Source organism: Doryrhamphus excisus, linkage group LG22 (genome assembly GCF_037039965.1).
Source record: "Doryrhamphus excisus strain RoL-2023G ecotype Guam linkage group LG22, RoL_Dexc_Guam_v1.1, whole genome shotgun sequence".
NCBI lineage: Eukaryota > Metazoa > Chordata > Actinopteri > Syngnathiformes > Syngnathidae > Doryrhamphus > Doryrhamphus excisus.
In genome coordinates this window covers 2372572-2397132 of record NC_136378.1, presented here as the reverse complement: position 1 = coordinate 2397132, position 24561 = coordinate 2372572, and the positions used below count along the sequence as shown (strand labels likewise).

At 40.3% G+C, this 24561-nt stretch overlaps 3 protein-coding genes across 9 annotated transcripts; 2 read left to right on the top strand and 1 right to left on the bottom strand.

Annotated features, from left to right (window-relative positions):
• Nucleotides 1-4306: 4306 nt before the first annotated feature.
• LOC131110448 (mitochondrial nicotinamide adenine dinucleotide transporter SLC25A51-like) lies at nt 4307-6732 on the bottom strand. 6 transcript variants are annotated; one of them, XM_058063571.2, is made up of 2 exons: nt 6569-6732; nt 4307-5569 (listed from the first exon to the last, which is right to left on the bottom strand). In XM_058063571.2, the coding sequence occupies exon 2, from the start codon at nt 5483-5485 to the stop codon at nt 4565-4567; it is 921 nt and encodes a 306-aa protein (XP_057919554.2). In that variant the 5' UTR covers nt 5486-5569; nt 6569-6732; the 3' UTR covers nt 4307-4564. The 6 variants fall into 6 exon arrangements, with proteins under 6 accessions (XP_057919554.2, XP_057919553.2, XP_057919556.2 ...); XM_058063570.2 differs by having other exon boundaries at nt 6573-6732; XM_058063573.2 differs by having other exon boundaries at nt 6565-6683.
• Nucleotides 6733-7342: 610 nt separating this feature from the next.
• On the top strand, nt 7343-14416 carry ints10 (integrator complex subunit 10). 2 transcript variants are annotated; one of them, XM_058063568.2, is made up of 18 exons: nt 7343-7827; nt 7941-8008; nt 8087-8190; nt 8262-8401; nt 8473-8554; nt 8628-8768; nt 8845-9019; nt 9296-9465; nt 10130-10269; nt 10355-10508; nt 10606-10688; nt 11024-11179; nt 11294-11402; nt 11528-11607; nt 12670-12832; nt 12921-13014; nt 13265-13333; nt 13738-14416. In XM_058063568.2, the coding sequence occupies exons 1-18, from the start codon at nt 7699-7701 to the stop codon at nt 13892-13894; spliced, it is 2214 nt and encodes a 737-aa protein (XP_057919551.2). In that variant the 5' UTR covers nt 7343-7698; the 3' UTR covers nt 13895-14416. The 2 variants fall into 2 exon arrangements, with proteins under 2 accessions (XP_057919551.2, XP_057919552.2); XM_058063569.2 differs by lacking the exon at nt 13265-13333.
• Nucleotides 14417-15724: 1308 nt separating this feature from the next.
• On the top strand, nt 15725-24312 carry klb (klotho beta). Its single transcript, XM_058063564.2, has 6 exons — nt 15725-16683; nt 17993-18500; nt 19351-19619; nt 19692-19948; nt 21102-22024; nt 23388-24312. The coding sequence occupies exons 1-6, from the start codon at nt 15949-15951 to the stop codon at nt 23804-23806; spliced, it is 3111 nt and encodes a 1036-aa protein (XP_057919547.2). The 5' UTR covers nt 15725-15948; the 3' UTR covers nt 23807-24312.
• Nucleotides 24313-24561: the final 249 nt, after the last annotated feature.

Genomic DNA, 24561 nt, shown 5'->3' with positions numbered 1-24561 from the left:
GGATCTCGGGGTCTTGTTCACGAGTGACGGAAAGTGGGAGCGTGAGGTCGACAAACGGTCGCCGTACCGGACCGTCGATTTACCGGTGGATCTATGTTCCCACCCTCACCTATGGTCAGGGGTCTCAAACTCAATTTACCTGGGGGCCACTGGAGCTAGGGTCTGAGTGAGACTGGGCACGCGTCAGGTTTTCCAAAAAAAAAACCCCAAAAAAACACATTTATTAAAAACAGAAAAATTAATAAACTTTGCTTTGGTTCCTCAAATATCTTAATTTTTTTTTTCTACACAAAATAAGATGAAAAATAAACAAATCAAGAATAAAGAAAATCAATCAATCAGTAATAAATAAATATAATAATAATAATAATAAAAACTTAAGAAACCACATATAGTTGGTGGGTAGACAAATTATTTTTTTCAGATTAAAATGAACAAAGCATTATTAGAGCCCTGTAGACATGACAAAACACGACTATAGTCACATTTATACTCTTTTTATTTACAACATATTGCGCAACTGCAGGGTCTTGAGACACATGCTAACTCGCAAACTCGAGAGCTAGCGACCTAAACGGTAGCCTCCAAGTTATTTCCTTTAAACTTAAATAGCCAAAAACTTACCACTTCCACATGGATAGGGAGGATAACTATTAACAGTTATTTAACCTTTAACATGAACATGAATCAAACGTAATAATTTTTTCTGGGTACATGATACCATACAGCATCCACTAGTGTCCTGCGGGCCACATTTGGCCCGCGGGCCGCGTGTTTGAGACCCCTGCCTATGGTCATGAGCTTTGGGTCACGACCGAAAGAATGAGATCCCGGATACAGGCGGCTGAAATGGGTCTAGTCCGGATGCCTCCCGGACGCCTCCCTAGTGACGCCCAGCCGGGAAAAGACCCCGGGGCATACCTAGGACACGCTGGAGGGATTATGTCTCACAGCTGGTCTGGGAACGCCTTAGTGTCCTCCCGGTGGAGCTGGAGGAGGTGGAAGTCTGAGCTTCCCTACTAAGACCGCTAAAAAAATGTATGTATGTTTGGACCGTACCATTACAAATCAGGGAGCGTACTTCTGACTGTTACAGATTGCACCTTTTTCTAAGTCACATGACCTTGTGTTACCTGTTTTTTCTTACACTTTTCCAGTCTCATATCTCCGAAAAAAACTCCCATCATCCACAAACATTATGCAGTATTATAATCTAGTTTGCATCCAAAGTACAGCATATATATATATAATATATATATATATATATATATAGAAACGTATATATTTTCTGGAAATGTGAGAGTAAGGACCGAAGTGTGAAACAAAGTATTCATGTCGAAATACTTGACTGTTCTCATGTAGCGACGATCCAAAGTCTTTAGCCACACTGAGCCGCCGTTATTGTTATGGTTTCTTGTTCGGGGTAACGCGCACGAGTGACGACTTTTATACTTGGTTTATTCCGTCATTACTTTAGTTTATGGCTATGCAAATTCTCCATCTAAATGTGATAAAGCAAAAGTACATTTGGTTATATAGTAACGGCCGCCATTAGAACACCCAGACTCGTAGGAACTAGGACTCGTAGCATGTACTGTTCATTCATCCAAGAGGTCCCAGTAGAAAACCGGTACCTGTGTCGCCTCGTTTTGTTTACCTGCTGGGTTATACTTGTACATTTCATCCGTTTTTGTACCCACAATTATGCAGATGTACCATGAAATGTATTTGTTTGGGAATAAATAACACGTTGACTTTTGTTTCTGATGAAACATGGATGCTCTTAATTTCAGGTTCTACCTCAGGTAAGTCAGCATTTTTTGTAATTATTTAAACGGTACTTCGTTTTGATTGAATTTACCTGGGGGGCCACTGGAGCTAGGGTCTGGGGGCAAGGCTGGGTCAAAACAAAAAAAAAAACGCATTTATTAAAAACAGAAAAATATACAAACTTTTTCAGTGCTTTGGTTCCGATTTTCTACAATAAAAGCTCTGATAAAACATTCCACTGTTCACAAATATCTTAATTTTTATTTTTCTGCACAAAATAAGAGGAAAAATAAATAAAGAAAATCAATCAATCAGTAATAAATAAATATAATAATAATAAAAACTTAAGAAACCACATATAGTTGGTGGGTAGACAAATTATTTTTTTCAGATTAAAATGAACAAAGCATTATTAGAGCCCTGTAGACATGACAAAACACGACTATAGTCACATTTATACTCTTTTTATTTACAACATATTGCGCAACTGCAGGGTCTTGAGACACATGCTAACTCGCAAACTAGACAGCTAGCGACCTAAATGGTAGCCTTCAAGTTATTTCCTTTAAACTTAAATAGCCAAAAATGTACCACTTCCACACGCATAGGGAGGATAACTATTAACAGTTATTTAACCTTTAACATGAACATTAATCAAATGTAATAATTTTTTCTGGGTACATGATACCATACAGCATCCATATCAAACTTGCGCGGGCCGCACTAACATTAAACTTTCATATCAAGGCGGGGGCCTCAAACTAGTCCTGCGGGCCGCGAGTTTGAGACCCCTGCCTTCATGTAAATACAAATCTAAAGGACAGAGTGCTTTTATTTGATTCGGATGAAAAGAAACAAGAGTTGAGAGGCTTTGTAGCCACAACAGCTCAGACCTCCCTGAGCCAAACCCCTTCCAAGTCGTCAGATTGTCCTTAATCTGATCTTTATCTGTCTGACTTTTCGATTCAAGTAATCTAGAAAGTCTGCACATGTAAAAAAAACAAAAAAAACTCACACAAATTCCCACAGTCATTTCTGCAAACACAAAAACCCATACTGTATGCTGAGTCAAATGTGTTCATGAGTCACATGGCCGGAATGCATTAGTGGTGAGCACAGATTTGCGCAAGGACTCGTTGGGTTAGTATGAAGTATTACTTTCAAGCAGGGATTCCCATATTTAGGGTTTCTTGACGCAAATGAACACCCATGGTCATTTGGAGTAGGAACTAAATAAGGACATTGAGGTTATTCAGTATGCTGTAGACCAGGGGTCTCAAACACGCGGCTCGCGGGCCAAATGTGGCCCGCAGGACACTAGTTTGAGGCCCCCGCCTTGATATGAAAGTTTAATGTTAGTGCGGCCCACGCAAGTTTGATATGGATGCTGTATGGTATCATGTACCCAGAAAAAAATATTACTTTTGATTAATGTTCATGTTAAAGGTTAAATAACTGTTAATAGTTATCCTCCCTATCCGTGTGGAAGTGGTAAGTTTTTGGTGTTTCAAGTTGAAAGGAAATAACTTGAAGGCTACCGTTTAGGTTGCTAGCTCTCGAGTTTGCGAGTTAGCATGTGTCTCAAGACCCTGCAGTTGCGCAATATGTTGTAAATAAAAAGAGTATAAATGTGACTATAGTCGTGTTTTGTCATGTCTACAGGGCTCTAATAATGCTTTGTTCATTTTAATCTGAAAAAAATAATTTGTCTACCCACCAACTATATGTGGTTTCTTAAGTTTATATTATTTGCCGTTTTATTGTTATTATTATATTTATTTATTACTGATTGATTTTCTTTATTCTTGATTTGTTTGTTTATTTTTCATCTTATTTTGTGTAGAAAAATAAAAATTAAGATATTTGAGAAGAGTGGAATTTTTTATCAGAGCTTTTCTTGTAGAAAATTGGAACCAAAGCAAAGTTTATTAATTTTTTTTTTTGGGAAAACCTGATGCGGCCCAGTCTCACCCAGACCCGAACTCCAGTTGCCCCCAAGTAAATTGACTTTGAGACCCCTGCTGTAGACATAATCAACACAGGCAACAATTCAGTGATGTTTATTTGATCTTGATTGATGTGCTTGAAGCATTAACTTTAACAGGACGGGTGGGGGGGGGGGGGGGGTCCGATCTTACAGAAAAGTCAACACTTTGTGCTCTCAAAATGAAATAGGCCAAGTGGTCCATTTTACATGGCAGTTTCAGCTTCTTGTGTGCGTCCAAACAGCGCCGCCTGTACGCTTCTCCGGGGCTGTCAGGGGGGGGCGGCTGGCTGCACGCTGACTGGCTGCGGCTACTCGAGCATGAAATGTGAGCCCATTATGTCAGCAGATGTTATGGACGGAGGAGAGGAGCAAGCGTGGCGTCAGAGTGGAAAGAGCTTAAAATAAACATTGGGGACACTTATAGAAAATCAAAGAGTGGGGCGCTTTTTGAGCCCATGTTAAATATTGTCTTAGTAATAAATATAAATAGAGTAGCTGTAGTACATAATTATGTATTTGCTTTTTTTTCTAAACAAACACATACTGTAACAACTGCCAACCATTACTTTATTCCGCTTTTCTTGACAATTAATTGGGAGAATTCAGTGTATCGTAATGGTTAAATTCACAAAAAAGGTGTTTTCAGTGATGAGGCAAAGCTTGTTTTTTCATTGAAATTGTAAAAAAAAAAAAAAAAAGTGCACACAAACACACAAAACAATACTTTCCCGCTTCCAAAATGGACCCTGGCACAAGTTTAGTATACAGTTTAAATGTCTCGACTGTGCAACAACCCTCGCTCTCAAGTCACATGAGCTTCAGCAGCAGCTCGTACGTGGCGTTGATGATGCCCCACGAGAGTAGCGAGCGATGGTAGTTGAGGTGAGCCCCCCTGAAGAGCATCGCCACGCTCCGGCCTCGCTCTCGCCACACCGTGAGCAGCACCTGCCTGCACGGTTGGAAGGCGCCGCCCACCTGAGCCTGAGCCCGCGACTTCACCACGTTTAACGGGAAGAACATGATTCCGAGCGCCGCCCCCAGCACGCCACCGCAGACAAAATCGACAACAAGGTGACCCGCTCTGCTTGTCGCTTCCGGGAGATGATCCTTAATTGGTCCGCGGAGCCCGAAAAAGAGAACGTTGCTGGGGCCGTTGCGGAGCACGATGGGAACGAGACCGCGGTAGCATTCCCGGACACCGTACTCCGTTAGAAGTGTCCGGAAAGTATGGGCTGTGTTGTTGAAGCGTCCGTGGTGCCGGTGGTCCTGAAGGAGCGTCTGCACACGCTCAAAGGGGGTCAGGAATGCCTCTGCCGTTCCCGCCAGCGCGGCGGCGAAGCTTCGCGTGATTAGCTCCGGAACGCCGCTGCCGTCTGCGCGCTGTAGAAGAACTCTGGAAAAGTCTTCGTACAAACCAAACATGATGGCGACGGTGGTGCTTTTTTGGAGCAGCGGAGGGAGCAGCCCCCTGTATAGATTCCTGAGCCCGTCCCTCTGGAGCTGTCGAACCGCCTCGATGGCCACCACGCCGTGCAGCTGCTGACGGAAGAGAACCTTCTGGATTGGGAAGGTCACCAGGATGTTGGTGAAAGCCGCAACGGAGCCGCAGACATAGTGCTTTCCCTGAGGCCCCAGTGTGGCGCTCAGGGGCCCGCTGGAAAGCAAGGGGTGACCTCCTTTGGATAACGAGGCCTGCGGTGGCGGGGTCTGGGCTGACGGGGAGTCCATGGTGGCGCCGGCCAAGGGAGGCTCAGTGTGCTGCGTGGTGCTCCTCGAGCATCACGTCAGCACTGCTCTCCTGGAAGAAGACGCCTGCCATGAAGGACAAAATGATACATTTAGCTAATAAGCTAATAAGCTAATTGTATTATTTATTCAAAATCCAACTGTAGAAACATAATAAAGCTCAGTTTTTAATTGCATTCAATATTAGGTATGTGTTAGTCCTTCAAATATATCTAAATAACCAAAATATAACATTCTAAAAACAGATACAGCTCTTATTAAGTTATTGACAGTGACAATTTGAAAAAACTTTATTCTACTGTCAATCGGACAATCAGCAATACAAACGCATGTAAACAAGGACTTAATGTTTCTTGCTATTGACTTCCAGGAAGTTAAGTCTTTAACCTTACCAATCTGTCTGTCCCTCCCTACTTGGCTGCTGATAATGCTTATTACACAACCTAGTAGACAGCTTAGCCATTAGGAAGGAGAATGACGATGCTAAAAAGGCTATACTGCGTCTTGTGTATGACATATAACATTACGGGTTAACATAACATTACATCGCAAGAGGAAAATAATCCGACAAATACAACAAACTGAGATATTCCGAGGATATTTCTGTGTCTTAATTTAATTATAACAATTTTAATGGAAAAGTATTTTGACAGATATGGAATTTAATTCATGCTCTAGCTAAAAGCTATGTTGATGTTTCGGAGCTATTCCACCCGAATGCTGTCGATCGATTCCGAACACGCCCTCTGCTTCGTTTCCGCTTCCTCCGTCACGCAGAAAAAGCTTGGCTTACACACAAATAGCCCAATAATACGAAATATTCAGTTATTTTTTTTTACATATAGAGACAATACGTACTGCCACTGAGGTTAAAGTTCAGCACTGCACAGAAGCTAACATGCTAAACGCATTCGCTTGCTTTGCTAGCTCAGCTTTCCCAATTGAAGCTGCTCCTTTCTGTTGGGGACAAACAGACATACTATACAAAACAATGCCGTGATGCGGGCGAAAGTGTCGCAATATACAAGGCGAACCATTAAGCTTAAAAAACACGTATTTACCTACCTACCGTGCACACTAGTTGCCGTCCTGCCCTGTGTGACAGGTGCTGTGCAGCCTTTACTGCAAGCTGAGTGAAAGGCCAGTGATTCTCTAGGTCGTGTCTGCAGCCCCAGCAACAGGTCTTCTTCCTCGGTTTGATTTGTTTTCCGTTGTCGTAACAATCATTCGAGTGCATTACCGCCACCTTTTGGACAGAAGTGGAACTCAACAGTTCTATATGAAACATACTGAATTGATGTATCGTTTGAAGAGACTGATTCCGTCATGAAAAGGATAGCGTGTACCTCTGTCTAATATGATGTTAATATACAATTCATATATTTATCTCCTTTATATATTTGTCACCCAAGAGAGGTTGTTAAGTGGCAAGTGGGCAAACTGCAATGTGTACATTTCTCCACTAAATGTCGCATGCACACTTTGATCTTATTTCGTTTTCTTCTGGTTTAAATGTTTTAATCAGGTAATTTATCATAACTTCATTAATGTTGTAGTATAAAAGCTAATACCACAATAACATGATTTTGCTGTCGTATGACAAACCATACGCATTTAAAGTGATTAATTAATGCAAATATCGCAAAATGCATCTGAGTTCATAAACCAATCCCTTTTCTAACGCTTATATTATTAAGGTTTGCAGAAAATAGTGTTTATATTTTATATTTTATTCGCGTGTACTGTGAACGAAATATGACGATTTGGGCTTTGTTTTGTTCGTCATATTCTGCGACGGTACTGTTGGTCGTAAAATAGAACAATTTGCGACACTTCGTGACGTCATCAACAAGTTCCCGTGTCAATCAATGTATGCGGTACCAATACATATATATTTTTTATATATTTTGTAATAGATTGTTCGACTGTTTTTTGAATATATGTTCTTAATTAATGTAACACAATCATAGCGTTTTGAGAACTTTTTGTTTTTAAACCGGGACACGAATGAAACATCCACAGTTAACAGAGCTAGCTCGGTGATGCTAGCATTACGCTTTGGGTTTTGCTGGTAACATTTCCTTGATTAATTGCTAATGTGATTTGCACTCAATTTGGAGGTGCGTAATTCTGTATGCAGTTGATAAACTACACAGTTTGTCGCCTTCGATAATCGATAATTCGATTCATTACAAATGTCAGCACAAAAGGACTGCGAGTTTTTGGTTAAAAGAGCTCGGGAACTGGTTCCCGATGACCCTTGTGCGGCCAAAGCCTGGCTCATTACTGCCAGAACCCTTTACCCTGCTGACTTCAACATCCAGGTAATATCTTGCACATCACTTACTTTGTTATTATTGACACACAACTATATTAATGCTTTGTTTGCAGGCCATCTTAAATTTTAAAGACACATTTTTGTTTTTATCCTCCCCAGTATGAAATGTATATAATAGAACGCAATGCAGAAAGGACATCCTGTGCGGGGAGGCTGCTTTATGACATGTGAGTTTTATTGTGCATTATTGTGACTTTTGCATTAGCAAAACAAGACCATGCTACTATATTATCTACTTTTTTTAGGTTCTTAAATTTTCCAGATCAGCCCATTGTGTGGCGTGAAATCAGCGTCATCACAGCCGCGCTGCGGAGTGACTCTCAAGACAAACATTCACAGTTTCTTCGAGGTAAGCAAAACATTTTTACTATTTTACCACCATATAGTAGTGGTTTTAAAAGTATGTGTTTTGTCCACCAGGGCTTTTTGAAACACTGCCTGGTCGTATACAATGTGAGATGTTACTGAAAGCCACAGAGCAGTGCTTCAACACTTTGGAGAAGGCAGAGATGCTGTTGCTGTTATTAAAGCGCTTTCCAGAGTCTGTCGTCCAACATGGGGTAAGTGAAAATAACAATAATAATAAAAGGATGTACACACGAGGGTTAATAAATATTTGTTGTGTATATAGGTGAGTCTAGGTGAGACGTTGTTGGAGGCAGAGGCATCTGAGAAAATGGAGTCGCCTGTTAACTGCTTCAGAAAACTTTTCGGTGAGTGAAACATGTGCATGGACGATGGTTGACCTTTAGAGGTTCCACTGTAGTTTCTTTCCTCATGTTCCAGTGTGCGATGTCCTCCCTTTGCTGATAAACAACATGGATATGCGTCTGCCTGCCAGCCTGATGCAGAAATACATTCTCAAAGCTGCTGAATTCTACATCGGCTATGTCACCCGAGGACCTTCACCTGATGGACAGATGAATGGTGAAGCAAAGCTTGAGTGGTGGTTCTTAGCAATAATCCTTAATCTCATATTTGTTTTCTTCCGTCTTTCTCTCAGTCGCTCAAGAAAGCGGTGCTCTAAAGTCTCCCACTGTCTCACGGGGCTCCCAGCGTTACGTGATTGACGGCTTGTCGGAAAAGTCGTCAGTGGTTGCAGAACCTTGGGAAAGGCTATTGGACCTCCTGACAGTTGTTGGAGCTCGATGTGAGTGGCAGGGAGACAAAGGACAGAGGTAGGCTGTTTTTTTATTAATCTAAAAATATAAATAACACTTTTAAAAAAAAAAAAGCCAATTTCCACCACTCAAAAGAGTTAAGCCTGAGTGAAGTAGTGGACTTGAACACAACAGTGCATGGACAGTGCAGAGAGTACTTCATGTAATACTGCTCCAACAAAAACGCCTCATTTTTAAGGTGTGCACTATTAGTAATGAATCTCATTGAATTATTAAAACAATGATTTTGTCGTGATTTGAAGGTGTATTTTTGCGTCTGCTTTTATTTTGAAGGAGCTACATGGACCTGCTTCAAAGAGTAAAGGAGCTGTGCCGCTACTTACCGGGCCTGGAGGGCGACACCAGGGCCCGCTACTGCAGTCAGGTGGTCATCTGTGCCGCCCTCGTCCTCTTCCGCAACGCTTTCCTCTACGTCTCGACAGTACAGCCGGCGCTGTTCCAGGGTCAGTCTCCATTTTTGTTTGCACACATTGTAATGGTAATGGTTTAATTTCATTTGAACATGCATCAGATTACAATTGAATGCATCCCATAATCGGTTCCCAGTTCCACATGTCCAAAAGGAGTAGGAAGAAGCAAAGCTTATTAAATCCTACCCCTCCATCTGGTACTTTTACAATCAGTAACTGTTACATTTGTTCACTTCCTGCTTTCCATAATACAGTTTTTTTTATTAATTATTTTTTTTTAAATAATGCACCTCGTACCGAAGTACTCAATCCATTCCATAGTTTGATTCCACATACTGAAATGCTATGGCTTTTTAACGTAGTCCTAGCATAGAAGTGTTTCAAATGTACTTCTTCCCTGAGATCATATTTCTCCTCTCTTGTAGAGAAGTATTGGATGACATTTTTAGCTAATTGGTTATTTTTAGCCTTATGCATTATTTTTAGCTGTTTGAAGATGAACTATATCAGCAAGTTGAAGTATTTGTGATTTTAGAAATAAGGAGTTAGTATGTTCTCTGAATTACCCTTACTGGCCTTTTTTGCAGTACATTTAGCGAGTGAAGATTGCTTTTATAGTTATTCACATTATTATTTTCACATAGTTATTTTATAGTTATGTGTTTGAAATGAGTGACTCTTTGTGTTTTTCTGTCAGGTGTGAATACTCTGAACTCGGGGCCGTGGATTCTTGTGGAGGATTTGAGCTCGGTGTACAATGATCTGGATTTGGAGAGAGGAACAGTCAAACACGCACATAAGAAACGCAAAATGGCAGACGGCAGAGAGAAGACCATGGTGAGGATGGGGTGTTCAAAGTGTGGCCTGGGGGCCAGCAGCGGCATGCAGCTTATTATATATATATATGTATGTGTGTGTACAGAGCTCAGATGATGAGGAAGGCCTAGGCAAGATGCGTGGTCGACACATCCTGGTGAACAAGACTGAGATGCCCAACTGGTCTGAGACTCTGGAGAGCTTTTACACTGCGAGAGAAAGCTGGGACCTCCTTCACTCCCACGACAGCCTTGAAACTGGTACACACACGCGTTAAGCCACATATGAGACTATTCTGTGCCGCTTGAAATGATGCATTGATGATTTGACTGTTTTTGCAAACGTGTGCTTTCACAGAGTTTAAAAAGATCTGCGCCTCGTGGAAGTCAGACAGCTGGCTTTGGTTCCGAATTTTCCTCACGGACATGATCATATACCAGGCAAGAGAAAACCGTTCCATAAACTAACTAGTTTCATGACACCTCTAATAGAAAAGAAGCAAATTTAAATGCAATGCAACTGTATGAAAATGTTATTTATCTTATTCTTTTTATTTTATTATATTTCATTCACATTGTACTACATTTTATTTGAGGTTTTTTCTTCTGATTTTGCAATTGAGCTACTGTAACCAATGTACAGTTGTGCATAATATATGTTTATCATATGCTTACATATAAATAACCCTTTTAGTGATTTTAAATAGAACTTACCAGCTTTTAAATGGATATGATGTAATTCATAACAAGAGTTTTTTTTATCCCGTGTCCTCCAGGGACAGTACCGTAAGGCACTCTCCAGCCTGCACCAGATGGCCGCCGTGCAGCAGCCTCACCCAGGCCAGCAGAGCCCCTCAAGTCAGACCAGCCTGGAGCACCACAGGGCACTCATACAACAAGCTTCCTGCCACTACGCACTGGGAGAACACAGGGTATGTACTGGTTACATTTACCATTAGATTGGGGCAGAGTTAGAATTAAAAAAAAAACAAAAAAAAACATGACTACATAATGTATTTATTTTTGTTTTGTTACTTGCTACTCAGCTGGCCTGTGAGAAGCTTCTTGATGTTGTCAGTGGACTGGTAGCACCAAACCATGAACCAACAAAGACCTCAGAAGACCACACGAGAGTCAAGATCAAATCAAAGAAAAGTAAGCTTTTTCTGAATATAATTTATATTATATTCACTAAATATTTTTGTCACATATCCTGTCACATGTCATCATCACTTACTGTATAATATCCAATGAGATCTTTTGTTCCATGTCCAAACTAGGTCATGACCTGAGATTACTCCCATGCACCAGTAAGGCTGTTTTACCGTTTTGCCTTCAACTGATGCTGTCCTGTTTTAAGGTACTGACATGCAGCTTGTGCACACATTGTGTCTCTAGTAGTAGTAGTAGTAGTAGTAGTAGTAGTAGTAGTAGTGTCACAAGATCACCCTGGACTGGTGGCCAGCCAATCACAGGGCACATATAGACAAACAACCATTCACACTCACTTTCATACCTATGGACAATTTGGAGTCGCTAATTAACCTAGCATGTTTTTGGAATGTGGGAGGAAACCGGAGTACCCGGAGAAAACCCACGCATGCACGGGGAGAACATGCAAACTCCACACAGAGATGGCCGAGGGTGGGGAAAGACAAAATAAAAAGCCAAAAAGTTACCACTTCCACACAAAATAGGAGGAGACCTCATTCATTCATTCATTCATTTTCTACCGCTTATACTCACGAGGGTCAGTGGGTCGCCTCCAGCTGTCTTGGGGCGAGAGGCAGGGTAAACACCCTGGACTGGTGGCCAGCCAATCACAGGGCACATATAGACAAACAACCATTCACACTCACATTCATACCTATGGACAATTTGGAGTTGACAATTAATGATGTTTTTGGAATGTGGGAGGAAACCGGAGGCAGAAAACCCACGCATGCACGGGGAGAACATGCAAATGCCACACAGAGATGGCCGAGGGTGGAATCGAACCCTGGTCTCCTAGCTGTGAGGTCTGCGTGCTAACCACTTGACCACTGTGCAGCCCGCAACTAGTACAAAATGTGGGAGGAAACCGGAGAACCCGGAGAAAACCCACGCAGAGATGGCCGAGGGTGGAATCGAACCCTGGTCTCCTAGCTGTGAGGTCTGCGCGCTACCCACTTGACCGCCGTGCCGCCCCAGAACAAACATACTCATCTGGGGGGAAAATAAACCTCATGAAAAGTCATGAAAATAGTAGAAATGCTGCTGTGTAACACAGTTGAAAAGCGAATATCCAGCATTTCAAGGAATGCTGCAAATGTTTGACAGACAGTACAAATTACCTGTAGTTTCTATATATTTTATCAGTTAACTCTGGTGGTCCTTTCTCGTTTACACGTCCACATAAATGTTTTTCACTTGTTTCTTTCAGCTACGTGCCTTCACAGACAACAGGGACGACTTGTCGCTGGGTCACGTGGTGGTGCTGCTGCAGCACGACTGGCCTCAAGGCGAGATGCTTTTTCTTAAGGCCGTGGACAAGATCTGCCAGCAAGGCAGTTTCCAGTATGAGAATTTCTTCAATTACGTCACCAGTATCCTCCATTTTTTTTTTGATTGTCCTCACAATGCTTATACTGCTGCTCCTGCCATTATTTTTCCTGAGCTCACATCTCCTGTCAGATATTGACATGCTGGAGGAATTTGCATATCTCCGTACTCCAGACGGAGGGAGGATCCAGCTGGAGCTGCTACCCAACCAGGGAATGCTGATTAAGTAAGCCGATGTGTGTGTGCGGCGTGATTCTGCACATCCCGGGGTCTGATGCTGTGTTGTTATAAGAGCAGGTCCGCGTGATGATCGAGTACTTTAGCTAACCTTAGCTAACTCGAAGCTTCGAACTCGGAGCGGGTTTTAGCGAAGAGAAGGCGTTTATGTTGTGTCAATGTAAACCCCTTTAGTCAATGTTGCAGAAGAGTTGAATGCACCCGCACTGACCCAGTCTTTGAATGTTGCTGTTCCTCAGGAACCCTAGCCCCGCCCTGGGGGTGGAGTTAAACACCCTTCTGCTACAAGGGGTTCAGACGATGGACAGGTACCCCAGGCCCCCCTCCTGCCACAGTGCCCATCCCTGTGCCCCTTCCCCATACACACAAATCACATTTCATTGCCAACTTGCCCCCCCTTTCCTAATTTTTATTTGGGCCAATCATTTAAGAATAAGTCGTCGTCGCCGTTTGGTTTTTTTGAGCCATTGCTCGTCTTTCTGTGGTCATGGCAGATATTGTAATGATATTGTTGGTTGTATAGTTAGTTTCTTTTTGCCTTTTCATAACACTTGGTCTCATTTCATTTGTGCTTATGTTTCATGTGTATTGTTGATTGGACTATTATTGTTTTTGACATGAATGATGGATTTGTGTGAGATTAAAACCTAAGGTGGAGATCCTTGAGTTTCTAAATAAATCATATATATTTTTTTTTCTCCCCCTGCGTCAGACACCACACGGTGACAAGAGGCATCACCAAAGGAGTGAAAGAGGATTTCCGTCTGGCCATGGAGAGGCAAGTGTCGCGTTGTGGAGAGAACTTGCTCAGCGTGCTGCACCGTTTTTGCATCAACGAGAAAATCATCATCGTCCAGTCTCTGCCTTGACATCTGTTCGGGGTACTTGTAAACGTTCTCAGAAATGAGGTTAGACCGACTCTTTGACTTCTCATGGTAGAAAAGACTTGAGTGTTTCACCACACTGATAACTTTACAATAATGTGTCATATTCTTCATTGTTGGTGTGTTAGGTAACAAACTTAACCACAACATTTTAAGTTGTGTCATCACAAGGTGATATTTTGTCAATAATTATCAAAGAACTTAGCTTTTGTGGGAATATTTTTGGTAGCGACATTTTTACCTTTTAATGTAACACATGGTAATTGCAGCTATTCGGCACTAGATGGCATCAACGAGTCAAACAACATAACCCTCCCAGTCATTATGATGCAGTGCAATTCTACACAGTAAACACTTCCATGACCATGTCAATCAAAACCGAGCGTTAATGTGATTTTGAAGAGATGAATAAATGTTAAGTTTTGATATACAACCTTTTGTTTTGGATATTTTAAGCCAGGGGTCTCAAACTCAATTTACTTGGGGGCCACTGGAGCTAGGGTCTGGGTGAGACTGGGCCGCATCAGGTTTTTAAAAAAAAAAACAAACAAAAAAACGCATTTATTAAAAACAGAAAAATGAATAAACTTTGCTTTGGTTCCGATTTTCTACAAGAAAATCTCTGATAAAACATTCCACTGTTCTCAAATATCTTACTTTTTATTTTTCTACACAAAATAAGATGAAAAATAAATAAATCAAGAATAATGAAAATCAATCAGTAATAAGTAAATATAATAAAATGGCAAATTATAAAAACTTAAGAAACCACATATAGTTGGTGGGTAGACAAATGATTTTTTTCAGATTAAAATGAACAAAGCATTATTAGAGCCCTGTAGACATGACAAAACACGACTATAGTCACATTTATACTCTTTATTTACAACATATTGCGCAACTGCAGGGTCTTGAGACACATGCTAACTCGCAAACTAGAGAGCTAGCGCCCTAAACGGTAGCCTTCAAGTTATTTCCTTTAAACTTAAATAGCCAAAAACTTACCACTTCCACACGGATAGGGAGGATAACTATTAACAGTTATTTAACCTTTAACATGAACATTAATCAAACGTAATAATTTTTTCTGGGTACATGCTACCATACAGCATCCATATCAAACATTAAACTTTCAAGGCGGGGGCCTCAAACGAGTGTCCTGCGGGCCACATTTGGCCCACGGGCTGCATGTTTGAGACCCCTGTTCTATGCACATCAAAGCCTGAAATTGCAGCTTGTGTGCTATCTATATTTAATAGCTATGCAATAATAGTGGCAGCTGTCCACCTCTTGCCTTAAGGCACAGTGTTTCCCGAGCAACTACACTGTTTGCTCTGCACACCTTCACACACACACACACAATACGAAACTACTGACCTGGAGGCTTAATTAAAGACAATAACACAGACAGGTGGACGTCATCACAAACATACACAAATACTTCCCGGCAGTGTTTTCAAACCTGAAGTTTCCCTTTAGTGATTGACACATGGGGGCTAAGAATCGAATAAAGTTATATCAGCCCGGCTAACCTTGTTCTCTCCTGTCATGGGAGGAGGAACACTGCAGACATATTTGGTGCCTTCCAGCAATACGATGTCAAAGGACGTTCAATTTTTCATCATTTTGCTGTTAAAAAATTATATTTGCCCTATCTTTTGTCTCTTTAATAAATGTGCATTAGGAGTAATGGGAATTGATGGAGCTCATATCTGAGACATTTTATGCAAACTCCATATTAGGAGAGGCCATCGCTTGAACTGTTTTATGTTTAATACGTGTGTGGATATGAAACGAGGTAAAAAAAAAAAAACTCATGTGCTTGGTTATGAGTTAACCTTTATATGTGTGAACATGACGTGGGAGGGCGGGGCTGAGCGGAGTGCACACAGAGAGAAGGTCTTACCAGGTTACATTGATCCAGCAGCACCACACGGCTTCACGTGTTCCTCCTGTGTGTCCTCCGCCAAAACATGGATCAGATATCTCTACAAAGAACAGAGACCACTTAACCCTGCACCAAGACTGCTATCATCATCATGCTGGACTATCCACCCGGCCCCAGTATCCTGTGGTTCTTCTTGTCCATGTTTGCAATTGGTTTCCATCAAGCGTCTGCTTCTACTGGAGACGGCAGACAGATGTGGCAGAACCCCAAACCGGTTCCTGTCACTCTAGAACAGTCTTTTCTTCATGGTAGTTTTCCTTCGGGGTTCCTTTGGGGGTCTGGGACGTCCGCTTTCCAAACTGAAGGATCCTGGGACCAAGGTGGAAAAGGACCATCCATATGGGATAATTTCACCCATTCAGGGGCTGCGGATGTGGCAAGTGACAGCTACGCTCGATGGGAAGAAGATGTGCAGGATCTGGAGTATCTTGGAGTGAAATCGTACTCTTTCTCGCTCTCCTGGCCTAGACTGTTCCCCAACGGGAACGCACAAAGTCGTCCAAACGGGGTTGCTGTGGAGCACTATAACCGTCTCATTAACAAGCTTATGGAAAAACAAATGGAGCCCGTTGTTACCATCCATCATTGGGATCTACCACTGGTCCTGCAGAAGGTGCATGGAGGTTGGAAAAATGAAAGCCTTATTAGATTATTTGAGGACTATGCCGCTTTTTGTTTCCGTACATTTGGGGACCGTGTTAAGTACTGGCTGACAATGCATAACCCGTACCTGGTTGCTGTTCAGGGGTATGGCACGGGGGTGCACGCTCCTGGAGAAACGGGGGGTCTTACCGCCTCTCTTGTTGTGGCCCACAATCTCATCAGGGTAAGTCTTAAAGCAGGGGTCTCAAACTCAATTTACCTGGGGGTAAATTTATTTATTTAAAAAAAAACAAAACGCATTTATTAAAAAATTAAAAAAATATACAAACTTTTTCAGTGCTTTGGTTCCGATTTTCTACAAGAAAAGCTCTGATAAAACATTCCAAAACTTACCACTTCCACACGGATAGGGAGGATAACTATTAACAGTTATTTAACCTTTAACATGAACATTAATCAAACGTAATACTTTTTTCTGGGTACATGATACCATACAGCAGGGGTATCAAACTCAATTTACTTGGGGGCCACTGGAGCTCAGGTCTGGGTGAGACTGGGCCGCATCAGGTTTCCAAAAAAAAGCATTTATTAAAAACAAAAAAATGTAAAAAAACTTTGCTTTGGTTCCAATTTTCTACAATAAAAGCTCTGATAAAATATTCCACTGTTCTCAAATATCTTAATTTTTATTTTTCTGCACAAAATAAGATGAAAAATAAATAAATCAAGAATAAAGAAAATCAATCAATCAGAAATAAATATAATAATAATAATAAAAAAACGGCAAATAATAAAATAATAAAAACTTAAGAAACCACATATAGTTGGTGGGTAGACAAATTATTTTTTTTCAGATTAAAATAAAGTATTATTAGAGCCCTGTAGACATGACAAAACACGACTATAGTCACATTTATACTCTTTTTATTTACAACATATTGCGCAACTGCAGGGTCTTGAGACACATGCTAACTCGCAAACTAGAGAGCTAGCGCCCTAAACGGTAGCCTTCAAGTTATTTCCTTTAAACTTAAATAGCCAAAAACTTACCACTTCCACACAGATAGGGAGGATAACTATTAACAGTTATTTAACCTTTAACATGAACATTAATCAAACATAATTTTTTCTGGGTACATGATACCATACAGCATCCATATCAAACTTGCGCGGGGCCGCACTAACATTAAACTTTCATATCAAGGCGGGGGCCTCAAACTAATGTCTAGCCACATTTGGCCCGCAGGGCCGCGTGTTTGAGACCCCTGTCTTAAAGCAACCATTTCGTCTCATAGCTTTTTCTTTCAGTAATCAGGACTCTTAACGAGATACTGAGGTCCAAAGTCCACCATGTCAGCACGGTATGTGACAGGAAGTCTTGGAGATATGCCTCGATAATATCACGCATGTTTTTTTTGCACTGTGGAGGCCGTGTTTGTGATTAGCCACATTGTGTTTTAGACAGGAAGTACAGTGTGTTGTTATATTTTGCATGGAGTGACACAATATTTTGTTTTTTCTATGATTTCCAGGCCCATGCCAAAGCCTGGCACACCTACAACACCCAATTCCGCCCATCTCAGAAGGGTAAAGTATCCATCGTTTTGGGTTCTCACTGGGTCCAGCCCCAAAAAGCCACAACTGCCAACGTTGACCTTTGTCAACAATCGCTGGAAGCTGTGCTCGGTTGGTTCGCCAATCCCATTTTCAACGATGGAGACTACCCGGGCTCTCTAAGAATCAAGCATGGCGCCATCCTGCCCACGTTCTCCGCACAGGAGAAGCTGTGGGTGCAGAACACAGCCGACTTCTTTGCGCTGTCCTTTGGACCAAACAACCTCCGGCTGGGCAGAGACCTGCCCCACTACGGCCAGGCTGTGACCCCAGATATGAGGAGCCTCCTGGGCTGGATAAAGCTGGAGTACGGGGACCCGCAAGTTTTGGTGGCCGAGGGTGGATGGTTCTCCGAAGCCAGGGTAGGACGAGAGGACACAGTGGCCATTTACTTGATGAAGAGATTTATCAACCAGGCATTACAAGGTAAACTTTGCTACTGACATTATTACATATGATAATAGCTCATAAATGTGCTCATAAATAATATTTCTAGCAAAATTTACACATTTGTTAACCAAAATAAGCACTTTCAAGCATAAAAATGTCGAAATGAACTACAATACAAATATAAGCCAGTAAGACCGCTATCAATTTGTGATTGTAGTAATCTACATTAGTCACTAGGTGTCAGTAATGAGTGAGACGAGCACAACTTGATTGTTGCAACAACCAGCTTTTATTATATAAATATAATATATAAATAATATATAATTATATAATATAATTATATAAATATTATATGCAATATAAGAAAAAGGTCATACTATATAATATATAATATGATATATTACATTATATTATAAATAATATTTATATAATATTATAATAATATAATAATAACATAATAATAATATAATATAATTGTATAAATATTACAATAATAAATATATATATAATAAATATATATTTTATGTATATAATAATATAAATATATATAATATTACATAATAAATATATATAATAATATATATAATAATAATATTAATAATATACAGGCTACTCTTGCAGCCATAGCCTACAACAAGCTAAAACTCAACTCTGAACCACTGGCGTCACTTCCTGGTAAACACTCTTAAATGGTGTATTTCTATTGTTATTGATGCATTGTTGGTTAATACAACTATAAAAGTGACCATAGGGGTGCTATTTCATGTATAGAGGGCTCTAATTGTGCTAAAAAAACTGTATTTAGAAGATCATAAAAAGCCGTTCTCTTTATAGAGAAGGAATCCTACTTTGCGGACTTCAACTTGTGCTTCGTTTTGTGTTACAGCTGTCAGGCTGGATGGGGTGCGGTTGCTAGGCTACACCGCGTGGTCGCTAGTCGACGGCTTTGAATGGAATTACGGCTACTCGGTCCGACGGGGCCTCTTCTACGTGGACTTCAATCAGCCTAACAGAAGCAGGACGCCCAAAACCACTGCTCAGTACTACCGCCGCATCGTTGCTGACAACGGTTTCCCCAGAGTGGACACTTCTCCAGAGGTCAAAGGTCATTTCCCGTGTGATTTTCACTGGGGCATTGCTGACTCCACCTTGCAGGTACTGCCTGAAAAGCAGCAATCACAACAAATGCTCCTCCATTGATGTTCTTTCTATCTTTTTTATTACCAGGCCCGCTTCTACCCCTTCTCCCCCCAGTTCACGGATCCCCATGTGTACAGCTGGAACTGGACAGGAGACGGATCATTGAGACCGGTCCCAGGGGAGACGCTTCTTACTAATCGTTCCCAGTGCACCGACTACCTCGCCATTCGTAGTCACCTTCGCCTGTTTGCATCTACAGGAGCGTCGCATTACCGCTTTGCTCTGAACTGGTCTCTGATTTTACCGCACGGCGATCTCTCTCATGTGAATACGGAGGCGCTGAGGTAAAAATAGGATTATTACAGGAGTTAACAATACCACAATACCACAGATACATTTCACTGCTAATGATTCAAATATCAGGAGTGGAAACTTTCAGTGGGAATTAATAGGATTTGAAAGCAATATATGGGGATTTATGGGGATTAATGTTATTACACCGGCACTGTGCAAAAATGCAAGTTAGGTTATAGCAGATAACTTGAAAAAATGTTGTGCAGCATGACCACGGTTAAAACAACCCCATTTTAAGCTAATTTAGTTGCATTTCTATACATCACCGTGCTTTACTCTTGTGGACGCAGAACTGTATCTTTGGTATCTTCTCTATCTGCATCTTTGGTCTTCACAGGAGAATAGAAATACAAATAAACCTGGAGTAGTAAGTAAAATATACAAAATAAATACTTATTTATATATATATATTTAATATTATTCATATGAATGAATCAAAGTTTAAAAAAATAATTTAATTAATAAAAATGTAATAATTAAAAAAACAATATTTTATTTTAGATTTTAACAATAATTTTAATATAATTTATATATAGTTATATAAATCATATAACTATTATATAAATATAATAATTTAATATAATTTATAATTTAATATAATAAAATAATTTAATTAATAAAAATGTAATAAAAAAACTAATATTTTATTTTAGATTTTAATAATTTTAATATAATTTATATATAATTATATAAATTATATAATTATTATATAAATGTAATAATTTTATATAATTTAAAATTTAATATAATAAAACAATATAATTAATAAAAATGTAATAATTAAAAACTAATATTTTGTAATTATTGTAATGATAAAATCTAAAATATTTATTATTTATATTTATTTATTATATAAATATAATAATTTTATATAATGTATAATTTAATATAATAAAATATAAAAATATAAATATAAAATAATTTTATATAATTTATAAATATAATAATAATAATAATTAAAATATTAATTAAAATAATAATAATTTCTAAAATAACTAATGAAATAACATTTCAAAAATGTTTTAACAATTCATACATTTTAAAAATGTGCTTATACTAATAAAAAAAATCTACATTTGGTCAGTGCAGATTCGGTTTTTCACATTTCAACATTAAACATGCTGTGTTTTTTTTTCCTAAAAGGTACTACCGCTGTGTCCTCACTGAGCTCAAGAAACTGGACCTGGAAGCTCTCATTATCCTCTACTACCCAACGCACAAAGCTCCAAATCTGGCCTTGCCCGGTCCGCTTCACGCCTCCGGGGGCTGGCTAAACCACAGCACCGTGGAAGCCTTTCAGGAATATGCGGCGCTATGCTACCGTGAGCTGGGCTCCTGGGTGCGATACTGGATCACAGTGAATGAGCCCAACAGGCTGACAGATATTTACTCCGATGGGAATGAGCAACACCGGGCTGCCCATAATCTCCTTTTGGCTCATGCAAAAGCCTGGAGGCTCCACGAGAAGATGTTCTCACATCGTGAGGGGGGTATGGTGTCGCTGGCGCTTCACGCCGACTGGGCTGAACCTGCAAACCCTTTTTTGTCATCGCATACAGCAGCAGTAGAGAGATTCCTTCTTTTTGAACTTGGTCGCTTCCTAGACCCCCTGCTGAGGACTCCGTATGAAGACAAGCATGACAAAGAGGACTACCGGCATGAAATGAAAGCTTACTTGAACGAAAAAGCTCGAGTAATCGGCCAGCAGAGATCACCGCTTCCTACTTTTACCAAAACTGAGAAGGAGGAGCTTAAAGGGGCGTTGAGTTTTATCGCATTGAATCATTTTACCACCCGTTTGGTCTCTCCCGGTCCTCGTAATTTACACCAAAAACACCCGGGAAATAATGACTGCCTTACTCTATCTGATCCCACCTGGCCCTCCTCCAGTCTGGGCCAAGCTCTCGTCCCCTGGGGACTACGAAAGGTCCTGAACTGGGTCACTGAAAGATACGGACGGAGTCAGCCGATTATCATCACTGCGAGTGGGATTGATGACCAGGCTCCTGTGGAGGATAAGATGAGGCAACACTACCTGAAAAGCTACTTACAGGAAGCTCTTAAAGGTCATTTTCATATTTTTTTTTAGCATAACTTTATTTTCAAGTGTAAGAAAAATATGACAAACATATTAATTGAACCTGCAATGTTTGACCAAGGGTGTCAAACTCACCTTCACCGTGGGCCACATTGCACTTATGGTTGCCATCATTAGTTTAGTATTATAGAAATATTTATGCTTTATTTTTTTATTTAGATTTTTCAACTATTTCAACTTTTTTGTTTTAATTTTTTTTCATAAATTATGACATTATTCCCATAATATATAACCTTTTCCCAACCCAAATATCCAAAAAATGTAAAATACAATTTTATTTTGTGGCGGCACGGTGGATGAGTGGTTAGCGCGCAGACCTCACAGCTAGGAGACCAGGGTTCAATTCCCGTGCATGCGTGGATTTTCTCCGGGTACTCCGTTTCTCCCACATTCCAAATTCCCACTGACCCTCGTGAGGATAAGCGGTAGAAAATGAATGAATGAATGATCCTCCTATTTTGTGTGGAAGTGGTAACTTTTTGGCTTCTTATTTTGTGTTTCCCCACCCTCTGCCATCTCTGTGTGGAGTTTGCATGTTCTCCCCGTGCATGCATGGGTTTTCTCCGGGTACTCCGGTTTCCTCCCACATTCCAAAAACATGCTAGGTTAATTAGCGACTCCAAATTGTCCATAGGTATGAATGTGAGTGTGAATGGTTGTTTGTCTATATGTGCCCTGGGATTGGCTGGCCACCAGTCCAGGGTCTACCCCCTGCCTCTCGCTCGAAGACAGCTGGGATAGGCTCCAGCACGACCCTCGTGAGGATAAGCGGTAGAAAATGAATGAATGAATTTTTGTTTTGTTTGTTTCTCATAACTTGCAACTTAAAAAAAGTATTTTCTTTAATATTTCAGCTTTAAAATGACATTATTTTTTCTCATAATGTTACAATGTTATTTTGATAAAATTTTTATTTTTACCTCATTCGATTTTTTATATTTTTTTATTTTTTGTAGAACATTTTCTATTCTTATTTTGACTCTATTCTTGTGAAATTAAACCCCCTCAGGTGGCACTTTGAACACTCCTGAGATAAATTGATGGGGAAAACCATGCATGCTTTATGTGGTTTCCTCTACTTATCAATACAGAATGTATCGTGTAATCCGGAATGCACAGATTCAAATGATTTTCTAGATTTTATGACTATATTGCCACCTCCTATAAAACGGCAGGGAACCATAAAGATGATAAAAAAGTGGGAGGAGGGAAGACAAGAAAGTAGATTAGTGTTGTGTTCACACTTTGCCCTTTATGGCCGTTTGCTCTCCCTTACCTGCAAACATGTTATCATCAAGCATGTGAAAAAATACTCTCTTTATTTTCTGCAGCACGCCGCTTGGATCGCATCAACCTGCAGGGATTCTATGTGTGGAAGCTGCAGGACGGTCATGTTCCACAGTACGGTCTTTTCACCTCAACTCACCGCCAATCCACAGCAAAGGTCTCCATTGACGTCTACAGGGAAATCATCACTCACAGCGGCTTCCCCGTAGACGCCACCTCTCACCCCTGTCGGTCCAGGGAGGTGCAGCCAGTGTGCTCCTTATGTGTGTGGATGTCCAAGAACAAGGCTCTCACGGTGTTTTGCTGCTGCTTCCTGCTTGTAGCTGTCATCTTTATAGCACTGGTCTTCTCAGTCATCACCACGAAGAGAACATACGTAACGGGTCAGAGGGGCGGCGTGAGCATAAGAAGTAGAAGAAGAGGTGGGCATCTTCCAGTGTGCTCACGAAGGCCACTTATTTAAAATCTAAACACAGGACAACACTAATTGTCTTTGAAGAACAGGTTATGTATGTGTCTAAATGTAACAATGTCGCCCCCTGGCGGCAATGGTACAAACAGCTCTGACTTTACATGGAAATTAATAGAAATATAATGCAATTACTTAGATGTATTTCCGATTCAAAAATCCTTTGTTATTCTATTCAGCATTCATTCATTGTTGTTGCTAAGTGGGTTAAGCTTTATTAAATGGAATTACTAGTGTTTTAAATATTTACGCTATATTTTATAAGCCATTATAAATGAATTACTTAATGATGAAGTACCATTAGCAAATTTAAAACGCTCCCAAATAATAATAATAATTATCACTAAATGAGAAGTGTATTGCTAAATTTGTCCAAGTATTAATACATATACTGTACATACTGTAAATATATTCCCATGTTAATAAAAAATTGTGTTGATTGGATTTATATAGTAGTGCTTTATGAATTTTGCAACCTTTATTAGACTTTTCTGTTGCTGAACTGACATTTGGCTATTAAACAGAGTTCAAAGGTCACGCCTCCTTTCTTTTCTATTACATCATGCATTTTATCAGAGAAACAGATGCGCAGGTGCTGAATATGTGGAAAAATTGTACTTTATCAAAAAATGTGGAAAAGTGTTTAGGCCTCACAGGCAAGTTCCAATTTTAGTGTGGAGTTGGACATTTTCCCTGTGCTTGGGTGGCTTTCCTCCATGTTCATAATAAAAATAAGCATACTGGGCTAA